We start from the raw sequence: 27,921 nt of genomic DNA, 5'->3' as shown, positions 1-27,921 counted from the left end.
CTGTAGGCTGTATACCTCAGAGTGGAATTACTGGCTGAAGGACACTTGCCTCTTTGACTTTCTAGATCTCACTACCTTGTTGCCCAGAGCAGGTGTCCTAAAGTCCAATAGCAGTATAGGAGTTTCTTGGGCACCAGATGCTCACCAACATTTTATATAGTCTAAAAAAAAATTTTACACAGTCATTTTAAATTTTTTCCAACTTGATGGCTGTGAAGTAGTGTCTTATCATAGTTTAATATGTGTTTCCTGGATTAGTGTGGTAGAGCATTACTTAATAAGCTCCTCATAAAGAGAAAATCATCCAGGTGTTCTCTTCTGTGAACTGCCTGTTTAAATGGTCCATCCATTTTTCTCTTGCATTGTTTTTTTTTATTCCTTTGAACCAACAGTCCTACATAAACTCCAGACACACACCTTTTATCAGTTATATGTTACACGTCTTCTCCCATTTATGGCCCGTCTTTTCACTTTCATTATGGTATCTTTTGATGTAGAGAAGCTTACATTTTCAGAGTTGAATTATCAATCTCTTCCTTAAGTGTTAGCACTTTTTGTAGCTTGTTTAGGTACAAGGTCTTAAAGATATTTTCCTGTATTGTCTTCTAAACGTTTTACCTTTTATGTTTAGGTCTTTAATTCATCTGACATTGACTTTTTAAAAAATGGTGTGAAGTAGAGTTTCCATTTTCTTTCTTTCCAAATGGATAACCAGTTGTCCTATTTTCTTTCTTTCCAAATGGATAACCAGTTGTCCTATCACCATTTATTGAAGCACTTATTCTTTACCCACAGATACGCAGTGCTAGCTGCCATAACCCAAGTATCCCAATGAGGGTGGCTGTGTTTCTAGGCTTTTTATCGTCTCATTCTTATTTTGGTTATTCTGCCAGTACAGCTTTCTCCTGGGCAGCACCGGCATCTGCTCTAATGCCTTCTCTGATTCTCAACCCCTTTCTGTTTTTGGCCTCTGGGGATTTCCCTTACTTCTTGTGAGTTCAGTTATGCATTTAAAGGGCATATGTTATGTTTATTAGATCTTATCCAGCATTTCTTTGCTTGTAGTGAGAGATTGTTTGCAGACTATATAGTTAATGATAACCTAATGATGGAAAGAGAAGTTGTTTAGCTGATTCCCAAAAACAAATGTTTGTGATCATCTCACCTTGAGGATACAAGGGAGGAAAAGCACAAAGTGCTTGCATATTGCATTTTTCCAGTAAAGCACAAAGTGCTTGCATATTGCATTTTTCCAGTAAAAGAGGTAAAACTGACATTTTAAATAGCAATAATGTTTGAATATATTTTGGCTAAAACTTCACATTAAATAAAAAATCATTTTGTATAGATCAGCGAAACGTGACCAAAACAATACTTAGATTTCCAAAGTAAAACAAAGCAATTGAGTCAAAAATAATCTGACTCTCATGCCAGTTACAGGAAGAATAAAACCAATGAGATAGAAAAGCTTCTGCCTCCTATGATACAGCCTTGTGAGGAAGATTTGGGCAGAAATGTGTCCATTTCGATGGATAGCCGTGGTGTAAACACTATAAGCATCAGCACTTCGGGCATAAACTATACAATGTGTCTCATAAGAATTAAGTGAGTTAACGTTTATAAAGAATTCAAAACAGTGTCTGGCATGTAGTAAGCACTATGTGAGTGGTTGTTTAATAAAAATAAGGGGTGGAATTACAACCGTATCATTTGGATGGTGTGTCCCTATTTCGCCCCATATAGGAAACATGTCTTCAAGACAAGGACCATATCGTTTGTTTCTGGTACTTAGCACGAAAAGAACGTTCTATGAGGATGAGGAGTAGGTGAATGCACCTTCGTGAGAAGGCTTCCCAGGGCCATGTGTGGTATCGCAACACATCCCTCGCTTCCCGGAGGTCCCCCCATTTTTACTTAACCAGTGTCTGAATCCACTTTCAGGGACCCTGCATGCAGTATATATTCAACAATTATGTGGCGCCTTCCCATCACTATAATGTTCAACAAGGGCCAAAGACATTGGGGAAGACATAGAGATTGAAAACAGGCACATGACAAGATGCTCAACATCACTAATCACCAGGGAAATGCAAATCAAAACCACAATGAGATACCGCCTCACACCTGTTAGAATGGCTATTATCCAAAAGACAACAAATAACAAGTGTTGGCGAGAATGTGGAGAAAAGAGAACCCTGTGTACTGATGGTGGGAATGTAAATTGGTTCAGCCACTATGGAAAACAGTATGGAAATTCCTCAACAAAATTAAAAATTGAAGTACCGTATATTCAGCAATTCCACTCCTGGGTATTTTTTTTTTCTTTTTAGGCCACACTGCACAGCCTGTGGGATCTTAGTTCTCCGACCAGGGATTGAACCCAGACCCTCTGGAGTGAAAGTCCTAACCACTGGACTGCCAGGGAATTCCCCACTCCTGGGTATTTATCCTAAGAAAACAAAAATGCTAATTAGAAAAGATATACGTACCCCTATGCTCACTTCAGCATTATTTACTGATACGGTAGCTAAGATATGGAAGCAGCCAAAGTATCCATCAGTAGATGAATGGATAAGGAAAATATATACACACGTGTGTGTGTGCATGCACGCGCACGTGTAACGGAATATTACTCAGCCATAAAAAAGAATTAAATCCTGCCGTTTGTAACAACACGAATGGACATAGAGGGTATTACGCTAAGTGAAAGAAGTCAGAAGAGACAAATAGTGCATTTTACCTATATATGTAATCTACAAAACAAAACAAATGAACAAAAAATAAGGAAACAGAAAGAGTTATAAATACAGAGAACAAACAGGTGATTGTCAGAGGGGAGGGCGTGTACAAGGAGGAAAGAAATAGATGAGAGAGATTAAGAAGTACAAACTTCCAGGGGCTTCCCTGCTGGCACAGTGGTTGAGAATCCGCCTGCCAATGCAGGGGACACGGGTTCGATCCCTGGTCCAGGAAGATCCCACATGCCATGGAGCAGCTAAGCCCATGTGCCACAACTACTGAGCCTGCGCTCTAGAGCCCGCAAGCCACAACTACTGAGCCCATGCACCTAGAGCCCATGCTCCGCAACAAGAGAAGCCACTGCAGTGAGAAGCCTGTGCACCGCGACGAAGCGTAGCCCCCGCTTGCTACAACTAGAGAAAGCCCGTGCACAGCAACAGAGACCCAACGCAGCTAAAAATAAACTAAATAAATTTTAAAAAAAAAGAAAAAACAAACAAACTCACTCAAGAGATCAGATTTGTGGTTCCCAGAGGCAGAGGTTGGAGGAAGGGGCAATTGGATGAAGGCAGTCAAAAGGCACAAACTTCCAGGCGTAAGATAAATAAGTACTAGGGATGTAATGTACAACATGGTAAATATAATTCATGCTGTTGTACGTTATATATGAAAGTTGTTAAGAGAGTAAATCCTAAGAGTTCTCCACAAGAAATAGAATTATTTTCTGTTTATTTCATTTTGCATCTATATGAGATGATGTCCACTAAACTTATTGTGATAATCACTTCATGATGTTTCTAAATCAAATCATTATGCTGTACTCCTTAAACTTATACAGTGCTGTATGTCAATTATATCTCAATAAAAGTGGAAGAAAATATAAAGTATACAAGAGGATGTGTATAGGTTAATGCAAATACTGTGCCATTTTGTATAAGGGACTTGAGCATCTGCATATTTCGGTATCCACAAGGGGTCCTGGAACCAATCCCCCTTGGATACCAAGGGATGACTGTACTGCAACTTATAAAATAACAAAGGTAAAATAAATATAACAAAATATTTTAAAATTTCTTTAAAAGGCTCTGACAAAATTTTGGCAATTCACCAACACAAGGATGTTTTTATCATTCATCTAGAAATGCAAGTCAATAGTATATTCAGTTTATTTTGGAATAGCTATCTTTAACTGACAGTCTATGCTCAAATGGCACCAAATTATTAATTTTTAATTAAACATTTTTATTAATTAAATTTGCATGTATGAAAAAAGTAACATACAAGGCAAGTTATATAGTCTCGGGCTTGACTGCTTTCAACAATTACTGAACTCTCTTTTCAAAGAAAATCTTCATATTAATGTATGTTTGTCCATGTAATAGACTGAAGACAGCCACAAATATGGCACTCTCAAAACAACACGTAACTACTAAATGTAATGTTGCAAATTAACTTATTTCCTTAAAATTTCACTAAATAATTCTAAGGAGCACAACAAAATATTAAAAGCTCCCAGGGTTTATCCTAAGAATTGGGCAGTCTTCTTTGATTTTTTCTTCTTTGCTTCTTCCTTTTTCTTTCCTGTTTCATTTACTTGTAATTCAATTTCTTTGGCACTAAACATCTGAAAAGAGAAAAAAATTTAAAAAGCAAATTTCAATTATAGCAATAATTTCTAAATATTTATAATGTGAAGGAACCCAATTATATTTTATAAATTTTTATGTTCTATTTATAACATTATATTTTATAACTTCAAATATATAATGAAATATTTCACAAGGTTCAAAAGCAACATACTTGTAACAATTATGGACAAAACCAGAACTCTATGACATTTCCACTCTCGTGTGCTAATATAGAAAGCTGGGCAAATGCAACATTGCATTACATATCCTATATATGATAACTCTGAAAACATTTTTATGCGAGGCTTATTCTATTCATGAGCAAATAACTCATTACTGAACTCCTATCCCTACCCCACTGTGTGATTCTTAAAAAGGTTTGTCTATTTTATCAGCTCATGGACTAGCCAAAGGCAGGAAAATGATGATTTACACTGTGCTTTGTTTACAGCTACTGAGTAGAGAGCAAAACAGTTTTTATTTTATTTAAATCAATTTTATTTTATTTGAAATCAAAGTTGGGAGCAACTTGCTCCAGATCATATGGTTAAACAAATGTATCTGCTGGAAATTAAACCCAGATCTATCCAATTCCAAAGCACAGGCTCTATTCACTACACAGCCTATTGTGAAATATGTGGAAAGATAGTGTAACTTTGGTGCCAGTACACATACCATTCTACCACTCATAAATAAAACTATATGTATATCTGTGTGTGTGTGTCTGTCCAGGTGTGTACATATCTCTGGACTCAGTGGTTCTGTGTCCCTGTGGTGTTGGCACATCTGTCCCTGAGTCCTTGGCAGCAGGGGTGACAACCTGACCCATTTCCTATCTCCATACTCTGTGCTCAGCACCCTGGTTATTTATGTGGAGCCTTGCAGAGGCAGACCCAACTACCCTGTCCCCATTTCTCTTATTCATTGAAACTTGCTCCTGCACTCTCCTTGCATCCCCATCCATTGGTGTCAAAACAACAATAACAACAACAAAAAAACTGTCAAGAAAACAGAAACAAAAGCAAAAACCACTACTCCACACAGCACTGATTTTAACATTATTTCCCCTTGAAATATTTTCTTTAAAACAGAAGTTATATGTAAAATAATCCTTTTTAGCGCACTTTTCATATAGTTTCCCATGCAAGTGCTTTTGTATACTCTCAGCTAAAGGACAGCTAGTTAGCAAACAGTGTGAAGCTCTACCTAATGAACAATAGTGAAACACATTTCAAATGCTCTTTAGCCAATGAGTCCTCTATCACAATATTTGGAACAATTTATCACAGCATTCTGAATACTTTATTTTGCTGTCTAGCAGTTTTAACACATAATGGCTGACAAAAGGTGTACAAATAATAATGCTAGACTTGCCATAAAGAAATATGGAAAGATTATCACACTAGATATTAAAATGCAAGTCTTACATAAGCTCAAGGCACTCATAAATGAAAAGTAGAGAAAATAGATAAAAACCAGTAGGCAATCAAGAAAGGGTGGGGTTTTTTTTTTTGTTGTGTTTTTTTTTTGCGGTACGCGGGCTTCTCACTGCTGTGGCCTCTCCCGTTGCGGAGCACAGGTTCCGGACGCGCAGGCTCAGCAGCCATGGCTCACGGGCCCAGCCGCTCCACGGCACGCGGGATCCTCCCAGACCGGGACACGAACCCGCGTCCCCTGCATCGGCAGGCGGACTCTCAACCACTGCGCCACCAGGGAAGCCCAAGGGTGGTTTTTTGACATAATGAAGGATAACATTGTGTTAGAAGCCTAGAGGGCCAACAATTATATAAATGGCAGCGGAATGACACTGGCTAGAAGCTAATCTTGATTTCAGAAGATGTAAAGACAGGAAGAGTAACTGTTCTCTATATGGTGCCAGGAATGAATCTTTGTAAGGAATATGCTACACTGACCCTATATAGGACTGACTCAGTAGGGGTTCCTACTTATAAGAGCGTATACTAAATGGGGTAGGCCTATATATAGATCTCAGCACATCTAGGTCTTCCCAGAGGGCTAGGAATAGATAACTGCTTGTGTAATAAGCATGTACAAATTAGTGACTATTAGGCTACAGAAACAAAACAGAAGTCATCATAGTGTCAGTGGATGCTAATGGATGTTTCAGGCTTATAATAAAAGATTCACAGGTGTCAACAACATATTAAATTTTGTCAAAATACTTTATACTACAGATATTTTTTCCTCTTTGGTTAATGACTTACCTTCAAAGGTTGCTTTCTTCTTATTATAGCAAGTTCAATGTTTTTTCCACCAGATTGGACAACCTAATGTAAAACAAGTGCAATTTTAGAATTACTTCAGGAAAGTCTCTGTTTTAAAAGGCGACTGAATGAGGGGAAAAATCATGCTTTTCTGTATATGCTTTATTAGATCACTTACTTCCAGCAAAGCTCTTATTGCTAATTTGATAGCTTCACTGTCGTTTGCTATAGCATCTTCTGTGTAATTCTTTTCTAGAAATTCTCGGACAGTTTTAGCACTTCGACCTATTGCATTTGCCTTGAAAGATAGAAGATAATTATTAATATCACTGCAATATGAATGAACTTATGGTTACTAAGTGAGGTTTAGAGCTTACTCCAATATTTCTTAGCGTAATTACTAAATGAAGATTGTAGGTTCGAAGATTTAGCAAACATTTCAACAGCTCATCTGATTACTATATGAATAATCTGTGGTGATGGCATGCCTGACTTTCAAATATACCAATGCTTTCCTAGCCAGTGCTTTCTATTTCCTTAATGGCTCCAAAGTCCTTAGTAGTCAGAAAAGATTAAAAGAGTTGAAACTCGAAAAGATGTGAAGAGGAAAGGAGACATAACTTTGCAATATGATGAAAAAAGAAGAAAAGAAAAAAAAGGACATCACTGTGAAGAAGAAAGTTGTTTCTGTGGATAGGACTGCGCATCATTTTCTTAGAACTTAGAATATAAGTATACTAATTACTGATTCATTATATCCTTCGACTATAAGCAAGAAAGGCTGCTTCTGTTCCATGCCCCATTTTTCTTTGTTCTTTGGAAATTTTCATCAAATGAAGGGAAGAGGTAAATGCATTTTCCTGGCTGCATGACTACAAGTAGTATATGGCATGTTCTTTCCATTTAGTCTCAGTATCCAGTACTAGTAATGATAATGATGATAACAGTAATTTATATTAACAGAGCCCTTAACGTGCCAGGCACTATGCTAAGCACCTTACATGGATTATCTCATCTTAACCATCACAAAAACGATTAAATAGGAACTGTTACTACTCTAATTCATACAGGGTTAAAAGAGCCTTCTCAGCCTCAGCACTGTTGGCATCCTGGGCTGGATAGCTCTGCCCTTGTGAGGGCTGTCCTGTGCACTGTAGGATGTTTAGCAGCCTTTATCCACTAGATGCCAGCAGCACCCCGGCCTCAGCTGTGACAACCAAATGTGTCTCTAGACATTGCCAAGTGTCCCTTAGATGGGACAAAATCACCCCCATTGTGAACCACTGGCTTAAGTAATCTTGCCCAAGATCATATAGCGGGTAAGTAGAAGATCTGAGCTTTGAAACCAAGTAGACGGAATCACCAATCCAAGCTTTGAACTCTATACCCCATGCTGCCACATGCCCCTTGCTGTGATGTCTCTAGAGAGAGAAAAGAACCAGCAGAAAGGCCCATCCTTTCACTGAAGGATTCTGGCACGAAATGGGGGATGTCTCAGTTCCAACTGGTAGGTATTATGATTACTGGAAAGAGATCTCAAAGGAGTCTCTCAGGAAGTGAGAATGAACACACACCTTTTGTACTACATGAGTATATAGTTCTGCTGCTTGACAGAACTTTTTTGATACCTTTATATTTCAGAAGATTAAACTAAATAGCTGTGAAATTTTAAATCACATTTTGTGGCCTTGAAATTTCATTAAGATCAAAGGTAAAGACTTCAGCCTGGTATGACTTTGGAGTTTATCACCTTCTAGTTTGTTTTGGTTAACTAATTGGTTGCTGCCCAGAGAGGAAGTACATAAGGTAGTGGTTTGTCCAAGAATCTCACTGAGCCTTTAAAAGTCACCTTGTAAATTCCTGGTGACGTTCCTGTCCACCTCTTCCGATTGCTGATGTCAAAATCCTTTAACTCTTAACCTATTTGACTGGTTTCCTAAAATCTAGCTGCTTCTTGCCACACTCATGCCCCTACCCTCCCTGCAACCCGATCACCCACTCCAGCTCACTTCAACAGACTCTGATGGGTTTGCAGTGTTTTTCCTGCCTGCCTATCCAGATTAATGACGATTTTCTGTGGCAAACAATATGAGCTGCCAACCCCAATGTCCATTCTTCCTTTGTAACAGAACTCTAGGCAATGTGCCTGCTGAAAAATGTCATGTCCTACCCTCTGTTACCAAAAGGTATATACAAGTGGAAGTAACTGGGTGAAACTTCTAGTAATCCTTGCTGCCTGTAATGCAGACATGTTGGCTGGAGGTCTAGTCACTACCTTGAGAGCATGAGAAAAGACTAAGATAATAAAAGAGACAAACACAAGCAACTGCCTATTTCAACCTTCTCGTTATGTGGGAGAAATAAATCCTTCTGTGTGAAGAATCATCGCATCTCTGTTGTTAGGAGCCAAGAACAATAACTCACGAATACACCTTTGAGTAGATCCTGTGACATACTGCCTCACTCCCCTTCAGAAATGAAAGCCTTATTCCTACAGTTGCTGGAAGTGCCAATGGCACACAGCCCTCAGCTCTTAACTTTCTTTAAGAGGTGCCTTTGTTAACAAGAGCTGCCTCATCTAAGGTCTTGTACTATCTAGGGTTGGCCCAAGTCCAATGACTGATTGATGAAGAGCTATTAATGTCCAGTCCCCTCACCCCAACTTGGAACAACTTTGAAGAGCTACCCCAGATCCAGGGCTTCCCATGGGATTGATGAGGCCTTTATTGAGATTGCACTGCAGTCCAACTTTTCCCTCAGCCTAATCTGGTTCCCTTCCCTTCAACAAATGCTGATCCCCAAAGCACTTCCTAATATACTTCCTAAAAATGATGGTTAAATGACCTTTAAAATATTTTCCAAAGAATACCAGGGTGGAGAGAGGATCTATGATAAAAGGGTTCCAAATTCAAGTAATCTTGGAGACTACTACTTTAGCTGCTTCTAGAATATTTATAATGCCTTTTAGAAGATGCAGAACGTAACAAAATTTATTAAATTTCTTTAGAAAAACATCTCTCAAAGTTAATTAGCTTTAAAGAGCTTGTTTACATTACACCTATTAACATCAAAAGAAATACACTTTGAGAAACACTGCTCTGAAATATACAACATATTAACTTTGTTCCTGTTTTAAAGTGTTACCTACAACAGCAAAACACTTGGCCTTATAAGCTCTTCACCATCGCTCCATCCAAGCTGTCCTTGCCGAAGTCACCAATGACTTACCTGTTACCAAATTAAATCATTTCATGTCCTCTTCTTACTTGATCCATCAGTGGCACTGACTCAGCTGATCAACTCTTCTTAGAATACTGTTTTCACTTAGGATCCAGGATATTGCTTTCTGGGTTCTCCTCCTTTACAGAATAGACTGGATCTATCCCCACCTTTCACTGGCCACTGCCCCTGATCTAAATCTGGTCTTGCCTGAATTATTAAGAGTCCCCTAACTTGTTTGCCTGCTTCTACCCTACAATCTGTTCTCAATAAAAGAGATACTTTTAGGGTTTCCCTGGTGGCGCAGTGGTTGAGAGTCTGCTTGCGGATGCAGGGGACACGGGTTCGTGCCCCGGTCTGGGAGGTTCCCACATGCTGTGGAGCAGCTGGGCCCGTGAGCCATGGCCACTGAGCCTGCGCGTCCGGAGCCTGTGCTCCACAACGGGAGAGGCCACGACAGTGAGAGGCCCACGTACCGCAAAAAAAAAAAAAAAAGAGAGATACTTTTAAAATATAAATCAGATCATGTTACTCTAATAAGCAAAAATCTCTAGTATCTATTTCACATGTCCTCTATGTGTACCCTGTAAGACTACAGCCTAGTACTGCAGTGTTGTCATCTCATGGTACCAGAGCTGTGTTCTCAAGTCCTCTATACCATCCTGTCAGGCTACGTGGTATAGTAGGTCAGAGTAAAAAAACAAAACATAGAAACAAACAAACAAAAAAACTTGATCTTATGTTTAAAGTGCCATAGCGCGCCCCCCCAGAAATAAAAATAAAACCGGAAGATTTTACTCCACCTTTAAAGACTGAATATCAGAATTTATATAAAATGTATAGAGAATCCTTTGGCCTAGGGAAGTAGCATGAAGTAGTGGACAGAATACTGGACTAACAAGCAGAAGACCCTGAGTTCTAATTCCAGTTTTGCTATTAACTAGTGAACTTAAAAAAAAAAAAATCACTTAACTCCTGAGTCTTACCAAATACGTAAAATTAAAGTTTTCAAGACTTTTTTGTTATTGATGATTCAACCAAAATCTTATAAGAAAGTACAACATGTAAAATCAGTAAAGTGATGATAACGGGGTGTAGGTGTGTGTGTGCACATGCTCACGCTGTTCACACCCTCCCCACCACCACGTGGGCTTGCAGTACCACAGCAGCAGTTTCAGACCTGAGTGATAAATGAAATCCCCAACAATTAAAAAAATTTCCATAATTTTCCTGACTGACCTTGAAGTGAAATAAAAATGCTTCTCTATATAACCCCCAGGGAGCAACCAAATTAAAATAGAAAATTATGTAAACTTGGAAATTGTTATGATATTGAAATTAAAGGTCAGGATGTAATGATAAATGTAAACAGAAGATGGCAGACTTCAAAATATTTAAAGAAAGATTGAGTGTAATAATTTGTTTTGTTTAGGGCATAGATTTGGGAGGCACATGAAATCTAGTACCTGTAAAAGATTTCTAGCCGGCAGAAAAAAAGTCTGGCATTTGCATCAGGTAAATTCATAGTTTCTGGTTACCAATTAGATTGTCCAGATAGCTTTTTAAGATGTGCAGTTAATAACGCAAGTATTCAGATCTTTGTGGCAAGAATATAATCCACTGTTTTACTGGCCTGGTTAACTCATAACCGTCTTATGAGTATGGTCAGCTAAAATCAAATCCTTTAGTTAATACAGGTTTAAAGACCAAGGCAGTATTTCCCATGAATTTATTTGGCCCTTAATAACAGTAAAATAAGCTCTTTATAAAATTATTTAAAGCCTGAGTGTTTAAACTTTTAATAAAGTCAAAATCACTTAGACTCTATAATATATAGTCTTATTCTTATATATGAGAATATACAAAAATTCACTTCTGCAAGCTGTCACTAGTTTCCCTAAGCCCTAGACTTTTGTATTAGATTTGAGTTTACCATTAAACAAAGTTAGCAGTTGGGTACTAAAACAAGAGTAACAACTTATCTGGAAAACAAACTATGTTCCAGGAATTATGTGGATACAACTGCCAGGTACTGACACATAGGTATAGATTCATAGTTTGGGGTGCTTTGACTCTCCTAGAATAGAGGATATATTAAAGATTTCACCATGAGATTTAAAAGCTCATTTAATTCTTTACTGAAAACAAAAAGACTATTTCTACTCAAAGCAAGCATCCTACTAATATGGAGGAATGAATGATGAAAAGAAACTGGGTATTTATCTTACTTTGCCATTTATATACATTTTGGTTTGTCACATTTTTCAAAAGTAAAGATCCTGTGATTAATAAACCAAAGTGTTTCTTTATCCATCAAAAACCATCATAGTTTCTGACTAGCTAAATTGTTACATAAAGTTTATACTACCATCAATATTTTAGTACAACATAATTTGTTGTCATGTCCCTGAAAGAGATAAAGCACCTACTCAAATTCTAAAATACATTAACAAATTCATGACTCACCTTCCAAGCATGATAAGTACCAGAGGGATCAGTCTGATATAATCTTGAGATACCATCATTGTCAAAACCTACAATTAAGGCAGAAATACCAAAAGGTCTTCGTCCATTGCTTTGAGTATATTTCTGAAAAATAAAATGTTTTCATGACTACTTTCTATATGAGGCCTTTTAAAGAAAGGACAACACTATTACTTATCAAATAACAAATTCCAATAGTAAAGTATTCCTGATAATATGATCTTTATTAATTCCTATTGTGTATAACTTCAAGATCCTCTTCCTTTTTTTGTACTAACCACAATCCATGATGAAAATTTTGAGAAATAAATGTACACGATATGTAAAATAAAATCGTAAGTTTCTTATGTATGGTCTTAAATTTGTTTTCTCGTTGCCTTATGTAAGTTTGGTAACATAACTAGACTTTAAGGTTTTTTCTTACTTCAGAGAACTGTGCGTGTCATACCATTTTCGTTCCCAATAAAGCTGATTTCAATGAGCTGTGCTTTGGAAGCGTGTCCTTGGTTTACTTTGAGGGACACTTTGTTATTATCAAGTATTCTTACTTGATACTATTAGTATCAGGTATATTCTGTTCACTATACCAAGTTATCTCTATATAAAAACCCAACTAAGACACTTCTTTCAGTACCAAGACAAGGAACCTCTGTTTCTCTTGAAGAAAAAATAAGTTTTTTCCTGACTGACAGTGGGGCACTGGAAACCAATGGTATTTCTTTTTACTTTAGTGCCAGGAACTTTCTGAATTTGTGCTCTAGGGAGTGGAATTCACACTAATTCTGAGACTGGCATCCACAGAAGTTGTGCAGAGAGGCAGCCCTGGCAGAAAACTCAGGACTACATTTGTAGGCAACTGTAGGAACTGTATATAACTCTATGGCTTGAGATAGCTTTATACTAGCTTTCTTCTTGGACTTGTCTACATATCTGTTTTTAAATTTTAATTGTATTATATCTATATTTATAGGCCACTTTAAGTTTCGGGGTTTTTTGGGGTTTTTTTTTGGCTTCATGGCTTGTGGGATCTTAGTTCCCAGACCAGGTATTGAACCCGGGCCCCCTGCAGTGGAAGCATGGAGTCCTAACCACTGGACAGCCAGGGAATCCCAAACCACTTTAAATTTTGAATGCAAATAGTGAGTTAAAACATAAACTCTTCTTTTTAATAACATACTTTTATTTTTTATAAATTTATTTATTTTTATTTTTGGCTGCGTTGGGTCTTCGTTGATGCACGGTCTTTCTCTAGCTGTGGTGAGCAGTGGCTACTCTTCGTTGCGGTGCATGGGCTTCTCATTAGGGTGGCCTTTCTTGTTGCGGAGCACAGGCTCTAGGCACGTGGGCTTTAGTAGTTGTGGCACGCAGGCTCAGTAGATGTGGCTCACGGACTCTAGAGCACAGGCTCAGTAGTTGTGGCGCATGGGCTTAGTTGCTCGGCAGCATGTGGGATCTTCCCGGATGAGGGATCGAACCCATGTCCCCTGCACTGGCAGGCGGATTCTTAACCACTGCACCACCAGGGAAGTCCACAATATAAACTCTTAAAGAATAGGGTTTGTCTTTTTTCTCTGTATTTCCTAATGTTCCTAGTTCACACCTAGGTATGAAGTAGATGTTTTGTAAATATACTTTAGAGGAGAGAAACTTTTACCTTATTTGCTTAATTAACCACTTTTTTTGTTTTGTTTTGTATTGGCTGCACCGTGCCGCATGTGGGAACTTAGTTCCCCCACCAAGGATCAAACCCGCGCCCCCTGCACTGGAAGCGTGGAGTCGTAACCACTGGACCTCAAGGGAAGTCCTAATCAACCACTTTTTAATGAAACAGTAACATATGCACAACTTAAAATAATTTAAAAGAACAAAAGGTGTACATGGGGATAACTCTTTTGTCCCACAGCCTCAGCCTCCTCCTCAGTAGCAACCCCACTGTTACAGATTCACAATGTATATTTCTATAAATGTTCCATGCATAATAGCTTTTGTATTTCCAAAAGAAAACCTAAAATCCACATTTGAGAACCTTGTATATACAATGTTCCACACCTTGTTTTTTGGTGAGTACCTTTTAACTACTGAGAAATCAAAGCAAAGAAAAAAGAAAAACAGAACAATATAAAAATGTTGAACTTTCTTGAAACATGAATTAAATTAAAAATACATATATGTAATCTAAAACTTTAATATCTAGAATATATAGAACCTATTAAAAAATCTCTGTGTAGACAAATGGTAAAATCCATGCCAGGAAGTATTCTAAATGCATTAAAATGTACTAAATCATTTAATCCATACTGCAATTCAACAAACATTATTGTAACATTCATTTTATAAATAAGAAAATTGAGGCAAAACAGGCTAAATAGTTTTCCCAAGGCATTAACTAGGAAGTAGCAAAGCCAGCATTTAAATCCCAAAATTCTGGCTCCTGGGAGTACATTCTTAACTACTAGAGTGCCTGTCAAAAGGAAAGATAGTTTACACTGGGAGAAATGAAAATAGCATACCAACATGTGGAAAAAAATTGACCTTACTACTAATTATAAAATACAAATTAAAACAACTATTACAGTACTATGTTATACTTATTTGCAAAATAAAAGAAAAATGAAAAACCCAATGCTGATGATTCTTCAGGGATGTATTTATGCATTGCTAGTTGTACAATAAAAATTTGTTCAATCTTTTTAGAAAGCAATTTAGCTACGTATAACAAGAGTCTTAAAACTAATTACAATCTCTAATCTAGTAATTCCATACTGAAAATTAATTTAACAATATAATTCAAAAAAGAAAAACAAAAGCTGTGACAAAGATAGAGTAATGTTATTAAAGCAGCAAATAGAGAGACAGAGAGAAAGGCAGAGAGAGAGAGAGAGAGAGAGAGAGAGAGAAAAGGAGAAAAGGAAAGAAACTGGAAACAACCTAAATAATTACCAGATAGCAACTAGAAACAGTACTATATAGTTCGTAAGGATGGTAATTATAAGGAGATGTTGCCATATTTAAAGAACAAAGAAAATGATAATAAATGAAACAATACTTGTATACATCATGATTATACTAAATGTCAAATCATGTTTCTACACATGGACTCAGAAGAAGTCATATCTAAACCTGATCAGTTGTGTTTAGCTTTGTAGGTGAAACAATCATGGGTATTTCTTTGGAAAACTTTAAAACATGTGTTTTACTGCTACATCTCTGATGTAGAAATCTGTACAACTGTAGAAATCTCCTTAAAAGGTTACTCATTTTTTAAAATTTAATATAATTCTCAGAATTGACATTGATTGAGATTTCTGATATCAAATCAATCCACTCCACTGGAATAAGAATGTGAGTTTGAAGTTAAGTGTGAGAAATAATAAGGAATTTAGCATGTTTTAATAGACTAAATGGTTGGAGTGACTGTAGTATTCCCATGACAGGACCCATAAAGATGGAAAAGAAGAAAACTTGAAGAAATCTGTTGGAATACTGGCTTACCTGCTTTAAGGTTGCTATGAAGCGAGTTATATATTCTACAGTGACTGGGTCCTCAACTGTAAGCTTATGACTCTGGCACTCCACACGAGCTCTGCTTATTACTACTCTTGCATCAGCAGTCAGTCCTATAAAAGTAGTCGATACATTAGAAAAAAAGGATGACATTTTTTCTTGTCAAAAGGGTTTTGGCCACCATGATATTTTTCTTGTAACATCCTTTGTTTTTTCCAATATATGTTCTTTTTGTGTGTGTGTGGTACGCGGGCCTCTCACTGTTGTGGCCTCTCCCGTTGCGGAGACAGGCTCCGGACGCGCAGGCTCAGCGGCCATGGCTCACGGGCCCAGCCGCTCCGCGGCATGTGGGATCTTCCCGAACCGGGGCACGAACCCATGTCCCCTGCATCGGCAGGCGGACTCTCAACCACTGCACCACCAGGGAAGCCCTGATCCATTCTTATTTACTTTTTAAAGAAAATTGTTTTAAAGAATAATGTTTAAACACTAATGTTAAGTCAGCTATTTCCCAAATATCAAAACGGTTTAATTCACAGGACAGTAAGTCCCCTACATACGAACGAGTTCTGTTCCGAAAGTGCATTCATAAGTCCAGTTTGTTCCTAAGTCCAACAAAGTTAGCCTAGGTACCCAACGAACACAATTGGCTACATAGTACTGTACTGTAATAGGTTTATAATACTTTTCACACAAATAATACATAAAAAACACTAAAAATAAAGAAAACATTTTTAATCTTACAGTCCAGTACCTTGAAAAGTACAGTAGTCCAGTACAACAGCTGGCATACAGGGGCTGCCATCGAGTGAACAGGCAAGAAGAGTTACTGAGTGGAGGAGGGAGAGGAGGTGGGAGATGGTAGAGCTGAAGGATCGTCAGCAATAGGAGATGGAGGGCAAGCTGCAGTTTCACTCATGCCTGACGTTGATGGCACAGGTTCTGGTTCCTTGCTGGGTTCAATTCTATCTACATGCTTGAAAAAACAATCCAGTGATGTCTGGGTAGTAGCTTTTTTTTTCTCGTCATAGATGACACGGTAGCACTGGACTGCATTCTGAATGGCTGCTGCAACCTTCGTGTACCATTCTATGTTCAGGTCCTGTCCTCAAAAACTAACAGCGCCTTGTCAAATAAAGAAAATCCCCTTGTCATTTCTTGCATTGAGAATCTCTTCAGTTCTTCAGCAGTACCAGCTACATCACTGCTGCTTTTACCCTTGCTTCCAGATATCCTGGGCTTGAAATAAAGACACTGTACTACTGTACTCTATACAGTCCTGTACAGTATATAAAAGCACAACCACTTGTAGAGGATGCACGCACATGACAATGTACGCCAGACACGTGAACTAACTTATGTGATTGGACATGTGAAGACCCGTTTGCATCTTTGAAAGTTCTCAACTCGAAGGTTCATATGTAGGGGACTTACTGTAGCTGGTTTGATTATTAGGTTTTAAAACTTTTTTGAGAAGGTATCAGTGGCAGATTGTTCAAAGGTTGATGGTCTATCCTAATTCCAGAACCAAAATACTTATTACCTAAACCATGAAGTAAGCTGGATTTCTTCTTATGAAAACAATGAGTATTACTTCATTAACAAACAGAATTCAATCTGCATTCAGTATAACTGTGACATGTCACTTCTCAGCTTTTTGTCTAAGATTAGGGGTTTGAAAATCAGGAATGTTAAAACAGAAAAAGAAGGGAATTCCCTGGTGGTCCAGTGGTTAGGACTCTGTGCTTCCACTGCCGATGGCCCGGGTTCAATCCCTGGTTGGGGAACTAAGATCCCACAAACCATGTGGCCGAGAAAGAGAAAGAAAGAAAAAAAAAACTTCATCTTGCTTTTGTCATACCAAAACATCATGTGATGAATTCTCAACACTTCTAATAAGGAGATAGAAGGTGTTCCTATCAAAAGAAAAACAAACTGACCAAAAACTTAAAATGGATTCTAATAATTACAAACATTTCTACGAAAAACTTTTTTGGCATTTGACATTTCCATCACCATTTTCTTTCTTTCTCCACTCTCTTAATATCATATTGCCCCAAAAATTCTTTCACAAAATCTCTGAAACAGCCGTTTCCCACATAACCATCAGTCTTCTGCAGTCGCAGACTCTTGTTTCCCTTCCACACCACTTCAAAACGTGTTTCTACAAACCTGGAAGAACTGTCAGCTCCTGAAGATACTTAACAGTAACCAACAATGAAGACGTTGTCAGAATATGCCGCTGTTAAGAACACTCTAACATTCATGAGTAGGGTGTGAATTATAATCAGATACTCAGTTAAAGAAGAGAAACTGATTCTCTTCTCTTTGCAAAGGTTATCTGAGAGAAAGAAATGGGAACAGATTGACTTATCCTACCCTATAGACTAAAAGCTTCACTCAACTTAAAAATATGATCAGAAAGGAGATTTTGAAGTACAGTTTTCCCCTTTACATTGTAAATATGGTCCAAAACTACAGAAAAATAAAAGTATCATACTTAGAAAGTAGTAATGTAACTACTTCAAGGAAAAAAATAAGTGATAAATTTGTCAAACCATACGAGTAACATAGTTGTGTATATGTGTCTGATTTTAACATAAGAACTAACAATTATACAAATCAATACTAAATGGCTAGGAAAAAGAGAACCACTTCTATTTAAAGATACATTGAAAATTGCGATTTCACTTTCTTTATAAATAGGTAACCTATAGAAGAAATGAGTCCTCAGTCTGTTGCTTTTAAATTTATACAACTTTAACTTGAAAATACTATCATAGTGTTGATCTTTTCAAAGAACCAAATCTTGGGTCCATTGCTTTTTCTCTATTGTTTTTCTGTTCTCTATTTTACATATCTCTGCTCTAATCTTTATTATTTCCTTCCTTCTGCTGGCTTTGGGTTTATAGTTTGTTCTTCTTTTACTAGTTCTTAATGTAAAGTTAGATTGCTAAATTGAAATCTTTTTTTTTTTTTTTTTTTTGCGGTACGCGGGCCTCTCACTGTTGTGGCCTCTCCCATTGCAGAGCACAGGCTCTGGACGCGCAGGCTCAGCGGCCATGGCTCACGGGCCCAGCCGCTCCGCAGCATGTGGGATCCTCCCGGACCAGGGCACAAACCTGTGTCCCCTGCATCAGCAGGCGGACCCTCAACCACTGCGCCACCAGGGAAGCCCTCTTTTTTTTAATGTAAGCATTTATAGCTATAAATTTTCCTCTTAGCAATCCTTTGGCTGCATCCCGTAAGTTTTGTATGTTGTGTTTTCATTTTCATTTGTCTCAAGATATTCTCTGATTTCTCTTGTGATTTCTTCTTTGATTCATGGGGTTTTTTTAGGTGTACTCTTTAATTTCCACATATTGTGGATTTTTCCATTTTTCTTCTGCTCTTGATTTCTAGTTTTATTCAATTTTGGTCAGAAAAAATACTTTGTATGATTTCAACCTTTTAAAATGTATTAAGACTTGTTCTGTGGCAAAATGATTCCTTTTATAAGATAGTAAGGTAAAAGCTATTTTTTGCTCAATAAAGTTTTTAAACTTCAATACAAAATTTTGGTTTTGAAAAAAAACAATTAGAAAAGGAGCAAAAAGAAAAAAAAAGACAAGAAACATGTCTTGTTTGCTATACAGTGGCAAATAAACACATGAAAATATGTTCAACATCATTAGCTATGAGGCAAATGCAAATTAAATCCAAAAAGAGATTTCACGACACACCTACACAAATGTCTAAAATAAAAAATAGTAATAACACAAATGCTAATGAGGATGCAGAGAAAATGAATCATTCATACAATGTGAGCAAGAATGCAAGATAGTACAGCCTCTCTGGAAAACAATTTGGCGGTCTTTTATTAAACTAAACATGCATTATTATATGACCCAGCAACTGTGCTCAAGCATTTATCCCAGAAAAATGAAAACGCAAAAAACTGTACACGAATGTTCACACCAGCTTTATTTGTAATAGGCAAAAATTGGAAATAATCCAAATGTCCTTTAATTGGTGAGTTGTTAGCAAAGTGTGGTATATCCCGTACCATGGAATACTATTCGGCAATAAAAAGCAATGGAGTAATGACGTATGCAATAACTTGGATGAACTGCAAGGGAATTATGCTGAACAAGAAAAGCCAATATGAAAAGGTTATATACCACGTGATTTTATTCATACAACATTCTCATGCAAAATTACACAGATAGAGAATAGATTAGTAGTTGCCAGATGTCAGACACAAGAAGGAGGAATAGCATGATGTAGCCCTGTGATGACCAAAGAGTTGTATATCTTGATTTTGGTGATGGCTACATGAATGTACGCATGTTAAATCTATTAAACCTACACACACACACACACACACACACACAAATGCACACAGAGCTGGTGAAATCTGGATAAGCTCTGTGGCTTGTACCAATGTCAATTTACTGGTTTTTAAAGATGTTACCTTTGGAGGAAACTGGGTAAAGGGGACTTCCCTGTGTTGTTTTGTAACTTCCTAAGTATAATTATTTCAAAGTAAAAAGTTTAAAAAGAAAACAGGTACCTAAAGTTATAATTAAGGTAATATATTTCTTTTAACATTTATGTTTTATTAAAGCTCATTATCAGAAATGCTGGTTTAGAGTTGTGATTTCCCAAAAAATATAAGGCATACTGTTTATGTTTAATAAGAAATGGAGTTTAGCTCTATATGTTGTATAAATATTGCATAACAGCTACAGAGGGGCCAACTGTTAGCCTACTACACCAAGATACTCTATCATTATTGTAGGTCCCTAAGTACCTGCAAAAGCCATGCAGACATGGTCATCAAGGGCACAAATTTTCCTCACAATTCTTTCATCTTGAAGCTTGGCAACAGATTTTTTTTCGACCCCAAGCACAACTATATCAGTACCTCGAATTCCAACCTGTTGAGTCATTAAAAAAACATAACGAGTTGTCAGTTTTAACACTAAAATCAAATTATTCTAACATATGACTTATGGAGAAAGGCTTTTCCTTAACCTTCAATAAAAATGAGAAAAGGAGACTTCTAAGAAAATAGATGCATAGGTATAGGCTTACTTGAAGTTCATTTCCCAAACTCAAAGCAAAGACAAATAGGTATAAACTAGAAGAATATACCACCAATGCTGAAACTACGTGAGTGTCCTAATCTCATACAGTACACCTAAAGAAGTACTATCTCAATAAAGAAAAAAATTAACCCAAATGAAAGAAGATGCTGGAAATACATGTGAATTCCTTATGGAATGGGTAGTACCAGTGCTGGTGGTAGGAGAAGTAGTATAGAAAGTCAAGTAGAAAAAATCCTGAAAGCTCTCCCATGAATCTCACAATTTGGAGGGATAAGGAATAGGGGCCATAAGTAGCCAAGAGAAAGACCAAATGCCCTCACGCTACATCAGTGATAAGGAAAACCTCAATGCAAACATGAATATAACAAGAAGAATCACTATTGCTCCACTCTCCAGTCCTTCACTTGGGAAGGAAGTGGGAAAAAGTTTAAAGAATAATGTATAAGAGTAGTAGCTCTCAGATAGGGACTTCTGGGAAACATGACCCTTTTCTCAGGGGTTCAAGAGTAATCTATGAGAATTTTAATTCTGTATTACAATGGTAATGTAAATATTTTGAGAGGCATTTGTGTTTTATGATTGCCTTGTGACCAAATGTGGTATTAGTACTGTTTTATACAATATAATTATGCAAAAGGTGTGCTTGAATTAGTATTATTGAAGTAAAAATATAGAACAAGTTAAATATATAGAAGTAGATCTGAGACTACATCTTCCAGTTAAGTAAAACACAGACAATTTATCAAGGCTTTTGCTTTTATTGTTCCCTTACTTCAAGTCTGTCCGTTTATCCAATAGTCCTTCTCTTACCATTCTATCCAACATCAGCTACCCTCCCCCCCCACATCCCACCCTCACCTAATACACACATGTCAAACTTTATACCCTACAGGGAATATGCCTTTCTATCAAGCCATGGGACATTATAACACTTTAACATATATTAGGACTCAAAAAAAATCTCAATGTTTTCCCAAAATTGAAATAAATCCAATTCAATTCATTGGTCACAAGAGAACAAAATATGTAGCTCTCAACTAAATAATTTTTGACTTGATAAAGTGATTAAAACTGTCAAAACAGACTATTTAGAAAATGTTTATAATGAAAATCCTAATATTAAAGTCTTCTGTGGATGAAATTAAGCTCAGAAGAAAATTCATAATCTCACTTTATAAAATCAAGTAAAAACTAAGAATTCATTCAAGAAGATCAAAAAGGAATAAAAATACTTAAGCTAAACTTAAGAGGCGAAGTAAGGCAAAAGCAGAAATTAATGGTTAGGGAGAAAACAATACAATTGATAAATAATACTAAGATGTAAAAAAAATTTTTTTTTTTTTTTGGCAGCACTGAGCAGCTTGCAGGATCTCAGTTCCCTGACCAGGGATTGAACCTGGACCACGGCAGTGAAAGAGCTGAATCCTAACCACTAGACCACCAGCGGACTCCTCAAGATATGTTTTTTTAAAAAAATAATTAAAAGCAGTATTACAGTTAATATAGCCAAGAGGAGGAAAGGATAAAATAAATATATGCACATGTGAAAAAGTAGGAATTTAAAAACCCTAGTTAATAAATTTGAAAACCTGACTGAAAAAAGATGACAGATTAGAAAAATTAAAAGTTGCTCATACTTACTCAAGAAAAGATAGAAGTCTCACTCTCACTAACCAACATGGGATAATTTCAGGAAAAAACTGTTTCTCAAAAGCAAGTGTCAGACCTAGAAGGTTCATGGATAAATTCTTTCTAATCTGTTGTAGGTACTTCCTATGCTATTTAAATTATTCTATGGTGCAGATCAAAATTGAAATATTCTTAATGCTTTTAAAAAATTATTTTGATTGATTGATTTTTGGCAGCGTTGGGTCTTCGTTGCTGTGCGCAGGCTTTCTCTAGTTGCGGCGAGCAGGGGCTACACTTCATTGTGGTGTGTGGGCTTCTTATTGCTGTGGCTTCTTTTGTTCCGGAGCACGGGCTCTAGGCGCCCGGGCTTCAGCAGTTGGAGCACATGAGCTCATTATTTGTGGCGCACGGGCTTAGTTGCTCCGCAGCATGTGGGATCTTCCTGGACCAGGGATCGAACCCGTGTCCCCTGCATTGTCAGGTGGATTCTTAACCACTGTGCCACCAGGGAAGTCCCCCTAATACTTTTAGGGAAAGCTACATAACAATGTTAAAATCTGGCAAAAAGTACTAATGATTTTCACTTAGGAAACCTGATGCCCAATCAAAATGATATTCATAAATAGAATCTAGAGGTACAGAAAAATAACAATATACCATAAATAGTATGGTTCATTCCAGGAGTTTTAGGAACATCAATAAAAGTAAATCTTTTAATATAAATGTTACACTGGGTAAGTGGAGATCTGTTATTTTTGGCCTTCTGATGAGAACAGAACTTCAATTGTTCTTGAAAAAATACTGAGTCTTTAGGTGGGGCTATAATGTAACCCAGCCTAGCCAAATGATAAATCCTTAAAGTTTTACTGGAAGTGTTTGGAAGATAAGATAATTCCTTCTGCTGTACCTAGAGCTGGCAGCCTGAAGCCTAGGGCTCTCTGGGAGCCACCACGTAGAGATGTTATGTCTGAGGGTGAAAGTAACAGGGAGAGGAAGTAAGAGACAGAAGGGGAGAGAGAAAGAGAGAAAGGGAGGAAGAGACACACCAGTTCTGCTGACATCGTTTGATACCCTAGCAGCCATATCGTTGAACCTGAAAGCAAGGTTTACCGCTGCTCCCTTTGGATACTTGACTCAACAGATTTATTTTTTTTGCTTAAATTAATTTGATTTGAATTTCTGATACTGGCAACTGAAATAGTACAAACTAAAACAATCAAATAGTAAAAATAAAAAGTAAACGATAAAACTACAAAGACGTGATAAAATTCAACATCCATACCTAAATTAAAAATAACACTAGAAAGGCAGGAAGAAGATTATTTGTGAAAACTATTTCAAAGCTTGTTAAAAGTATCACAAACCAGCAGCCAGGTTCGTCTCAGAATATGAATCACCGTCCATTCAACTGTTCAAGCCAAAAATCTGGTTGACATCCTTTATCATTCCTTCTTCCACACTATCCATTTCCAAGCAATCACCAAGTTTCTGTCCATTTTACCTGCAAAAGCTATCCACTTCTTCCTATCACCACTCTAGTAAAAGCAACCATCATTTCTTGCCTGGACTACATACTACTGCATATCCTAATAGGTTTTCCAGTTTCTTCTCTTGTTCCCCACCTTCCTCCTTCCAGCCTCACCCTTCACTGTACCCCCATCTAGTCTCCACAAAGCAGCCAGCATGAGCATTTAAAAACATCAACAAGGTCAGATTACTCCCCAGTTGAATATCCTTCCGCTGCCCTTAGAAACTTTTTTCAAACTCCTTAGTCTTGCCAATAGAGCTGGGCATGATCTGACCCCTGCCTACTTCTACAATAGTATGTAATGGTTGTTAACCAAGCACCAGCTACACTACCTTCTTTCAAGACTTCTCAAACACAATTCTGTTTCCCTCCTCTGAGCCTTCACATGTGGTATTCCCACTGTCTGGAATGCTTCTCCCCTTATTTCAGGTCTCAATTTAAATCTCACCTCAAGGAGTCCTTCTGTATTATTCTCTAAACAACGTATCTGTTCGTGCAATCAACACATATATAATTATTTATTCATTATACTTACCTCTCCAAATCGTTAAATCTATGAGGGCCAAAAAACCAATCAGGCAAATCTAGATGGGGGATACTACTGAACAATTAATCCAGTCTCTTCAAAAAGTCCAAGGCGGGCTTCCCTGGTGGTGCAGTGGTTGAGAGTCCGCCTGCCAATGCAGGGGACACGGGTTCATGCCCCGGTCCGGGAAGATCCCACATGCCACGGAGCAGCTAGGCCTGTGAGCCATGGCTGCTAAGCCTGCATGTCTGGAGCCTGTGCTCCACAACGGGAGAGGCCACAACAGTGAGAGACCCGTGTACCACACACACAAAAAAAAGTCCAAGGCAGGAAAATAAAGGGGGATGCTGTTCAAGAATAAAAGAGATATCTAACAGCTTACTGCAATGCCTGGATTTTAGATTCAGACTCAAACAAAAGAGCTATAAAAAGATATTTTGTAAGCAATAAGGAAAATTAGAATGTAGACTATTACAAAATATTAAGGAGTTTTTGTTAATTTCATTGGGAGTGATCATGGTTTTAAAAAAACATCTTTTTTGGGACTTCCGTGGTGGTCCAGTGGGTAGGACTCCATGCTCCCAATGCAGGGGGCCCAGGTTCGATCCCTGGCTGGGGAACTAGATCCTGCATGTGTGCCACAACAAAGAGTTCGCATGCCACAATGAAGAGCTCGCATGCCACAACTAATAAGTCCGCGTGCTGCTACTAAGGAGTCCACGTGCCGCGACTAAAGATCCTGCATGCTGCAACAAAGATCCCCTGTGCTGCAACTAAGACCCGGCACAGCTGAAGTAAATAAATAAATATTAAAATAAATAAATAAAAATAAAAAACATCCTTTTCAATCGAGATAAATACTGAAATATTTACAGGGGAAATATAATATAATACTCCATTGAGAAATGAATTTCAACTTCAGCCTCACACCATATACAAAAATTAACTCAATATGGATCATAGAATTTGCTTGGGGACTTCCCTGGTGGTGCAGTGGTTAAGAATCCGCCTGCCAATGCAGGGTACATGGGTTCGAGCTCTGGTCCAGGAAGATCCCACATGCTGTGGAACAACTAAGCCCATACACCACAACTACTAAGTCTGCACTCTAGAGCCCAAGAGCCCACAACTACTGAGCCCACGCATCACAAAAACTGAAGCCCTTGCACCCAAAGCCCATGCTCCGCAACAAGAGAAGCCACTGCAATGAGAAGTCCATGCACCATAACAAAGAGTAGCCCCTACTCACCACAACTAGAGAAAAGCACGCACGCAGCAACAAAGACCCAACACAGCCAAATAAACACAGCCCAACAAAACTCAATAAATAAATAAATAAATTTATTTAAAAAAAAAAGAATTCGCCTGTGAAGCCATCACGTCCTGAACTTTTGTTTGTTGGAAGATTTTTAATCATAGTTTCAATTTCAGTACTTGTAATTTGTCTGTTCATATTTTCTATTTCTTCCTGGTTCATTCTTGGAAGGTTGTACCTTCTAAGAATTTCTTCTAGATTGTCCATTTTAATGGTGTATAGTTGCTTGTAGCAGTCTCTTATGAGCCTTTGTATTTCTGTGGTATCCATTGTAACTTCTCCTTTTTCATTGCTAATTTTATTAATTTGAGTCCTATCCCTTTTTTTCTTGTTGAGTCTGGCTAAAGGTTTATCAATTTTGTTTATCTTCTCAAAGAACCAGCTTTTAGTTTCATTGATCTTTGCTATTCTTTTCTTTGTTTCTATTTCATTTATTTCTGCTCTGATCTTGATGATTTCTTTCCTTCTACTAATTTGGGTTTTGTTTTCTCCTCTCTAGTTGCTTTAGGTGTAAGGTTAGGTTGTTTATTTGAGATTTTTCTTGTTTCTTGAGGTAGGATTGTATTGCTATAAACTTCCCTCTTAGAACTGCTTTTGCTGCATCCCATAGGTTTTCATTGTCATTTATCTCTAGGGATTTTTTGATTTCCTCTCTGATTTCTTCAGTGATCCATTGGTTCTCTAGTAACATTGTTTAGCCTCCATGTGTATGTGGTTTTTACAGTTTTTTTTCTGTAATTGATTTCTAATCTCAGAGCATTGTGGTTGGAAAAGATGCTTGACATGATTTCAATTTTCTTAAATTTATCGAGGCTTGATTTGTGACCCAAGATGTGATCTATCCTGGAGAATGTTCCATGTGCACTTGAGAAGAAAGTGTATTCTGCAGTTTTTGGATGGAATGTCCTATAAATATCAATTAAGTCTATCTGGTCTAATGTGCCATTTAATGCTTGTGTTTCCTTATTAGTTTTCTGTCTGGATGATCTACACATTGGCGTAAGTGGGGTGTTAAAGTCTTCCACTGTTATTGTGTTTCCCCTTTCATGGCTGTTAGCATTTGCCTTATATATTGAGGTGCTCCTATGTTGGGTGCATATATACATTTACAATTGTTATAACTTCTTCTTGGATTGATCCCTTGATCATTATGTAGTGTCCTTTCTTGTCTCTTGTAACAGTCTTTATTTTAAAGCTTATTTTGTCTGATATGAGTATTGCTACTCCAGCTTTGTTTTGAATTGCATTTGCATGGAAATGCAAATCATTTTTCTATCCCCTCACTTTCAGTCTGTATGTGTCCCTAGGTCTGAAATGGGTCTCTTGTAGACAGCATATATAAGGGTCTTGTTTTTGTATCCATTCAGCCAGTCTATGTCTTTTGGTTGGAGCATTTAATCCATTTACATTTAAGGTAATCATCGATATGTATGTTCCTACTGCCATTTTCTTAATTGTTTTGGGCTTGTTTTTGTAGGTCTTTTTTCTTCCCTTCCTCTTTTGTTCTCTTCTCTTGTGTTTCCCTCCTAGAGAAGTTCCTTTAGCGTTTGTTGTAAAGCTGGTCTGGTGGTGCTGAATTCTTTTAGCTTTTGCTTGTCTGTAAACCTTTTGATTTCTCCGTCAAATCTGAATGACAGCCTTGCTGGGCAGAATATTATTCATTGAAGGTTTTTCCTGTTCATCACTTTAAATATATCATGCCACTCCCTTCTGGCCTGCAGAGTTTCTGCTGAAAAATCAGCTGATAACCTTATGGGGATTCCCTTGTATATTATTTGTTGCTTTTCCCTTGTTGCTTTTAATATTTTTCTTTGTATTTAATTTTTGTTAGAAAAATATGGAATGCTATGAATTTGCATGTCATCCTTGAGCAGGGGCCACACTAATCTCTGTATCGTTCCAATTTTAGTATATGTGCTGCCAAAGTGAGCACTTAATATGGATCATAGAGTCAAATGTAAAACTATAAACTCTTAAAAAAAAAGGAGAAAATTTTGGGGATCTAGGCAAAGAGTTCTACTTGACACCAAAAGT

General features: G+C 37.4%; 1 protein-coding gene and 1 non-coding gene across 3 annotated transcripts in view; both read right to left on the bottom strand.

Annotated features, from left to right (window-relative positions):
- Positions 1–3,268: 3,268 nt before the first annotated feature.
- The window catches only part of PSMA8 (proteasome 20S subunit alpha 8), a 44,488-nt gene continuing 19,835 nt past the window's right edge, over positions 3,269–27,921 (bottom strand). Inside the window, exons 2-7 of one of the 2 annotated variants that reach the window (XM_022586873.3) lie at positions 20,592–20,718; positions 15,788–15,957; positions 12,278–12,400; positions 6,771–6,890; positions 6,593–6,655; positions 3,269–4,363 (exon numbers count right to left, since the gene is read on the bottom strand). In XM_022586873.3, the coding sequence (XP_022442581.1) occupies positions 4,259–4,363; positions 6,593–6,655; positions 6,771–6,890; positions 12,278–12,400; positions 15,788–15,957; positions 20,592–20,718 (708 nt within the window). In that variant the 3' untranslated portion in view covers positions 3,269–4,258. The remainder of the gene's footprint in view (positions 4,364–6,592; positions 6,656–6,770; positions 6,891–12,277; positions 12,401–15,787; positions 15,958–20,591; positions 20,719–27,921) is intronic. The other variant, XM_089895020.1, reaches the window with a different exon arrangement.
- LOC115802326 (U6 spliceosomal RNA) lies at positions 27,719–27,820 on the bottom strand. The gene has a single exon (XR_004022753.1). It is a non-coding gene; the product is annotated as a U6 spliceosomal RNA (small nuclear RNA).

The sequence above is a fragment of the Delphinapterus leucas genome, chromosome 14 (assembly GCF_059928025.1).
Source record: "Delphinapterus leucas isolate spDelLeu-1000000601 "Yukka" chromosome 14, BTC_Dleu_Yukka2, whole genome shotgun sequence".
NCBI classification, from domain to species: Eukaryota; Metazoa; Chordata; class Mammalia; order Artiodactyla; family Monodontidae; genus Delphinapterus; species Delphinapterus leucas.
This window is presented reverse-complemented; position numbering and strand designations above follow the sequence as displayed.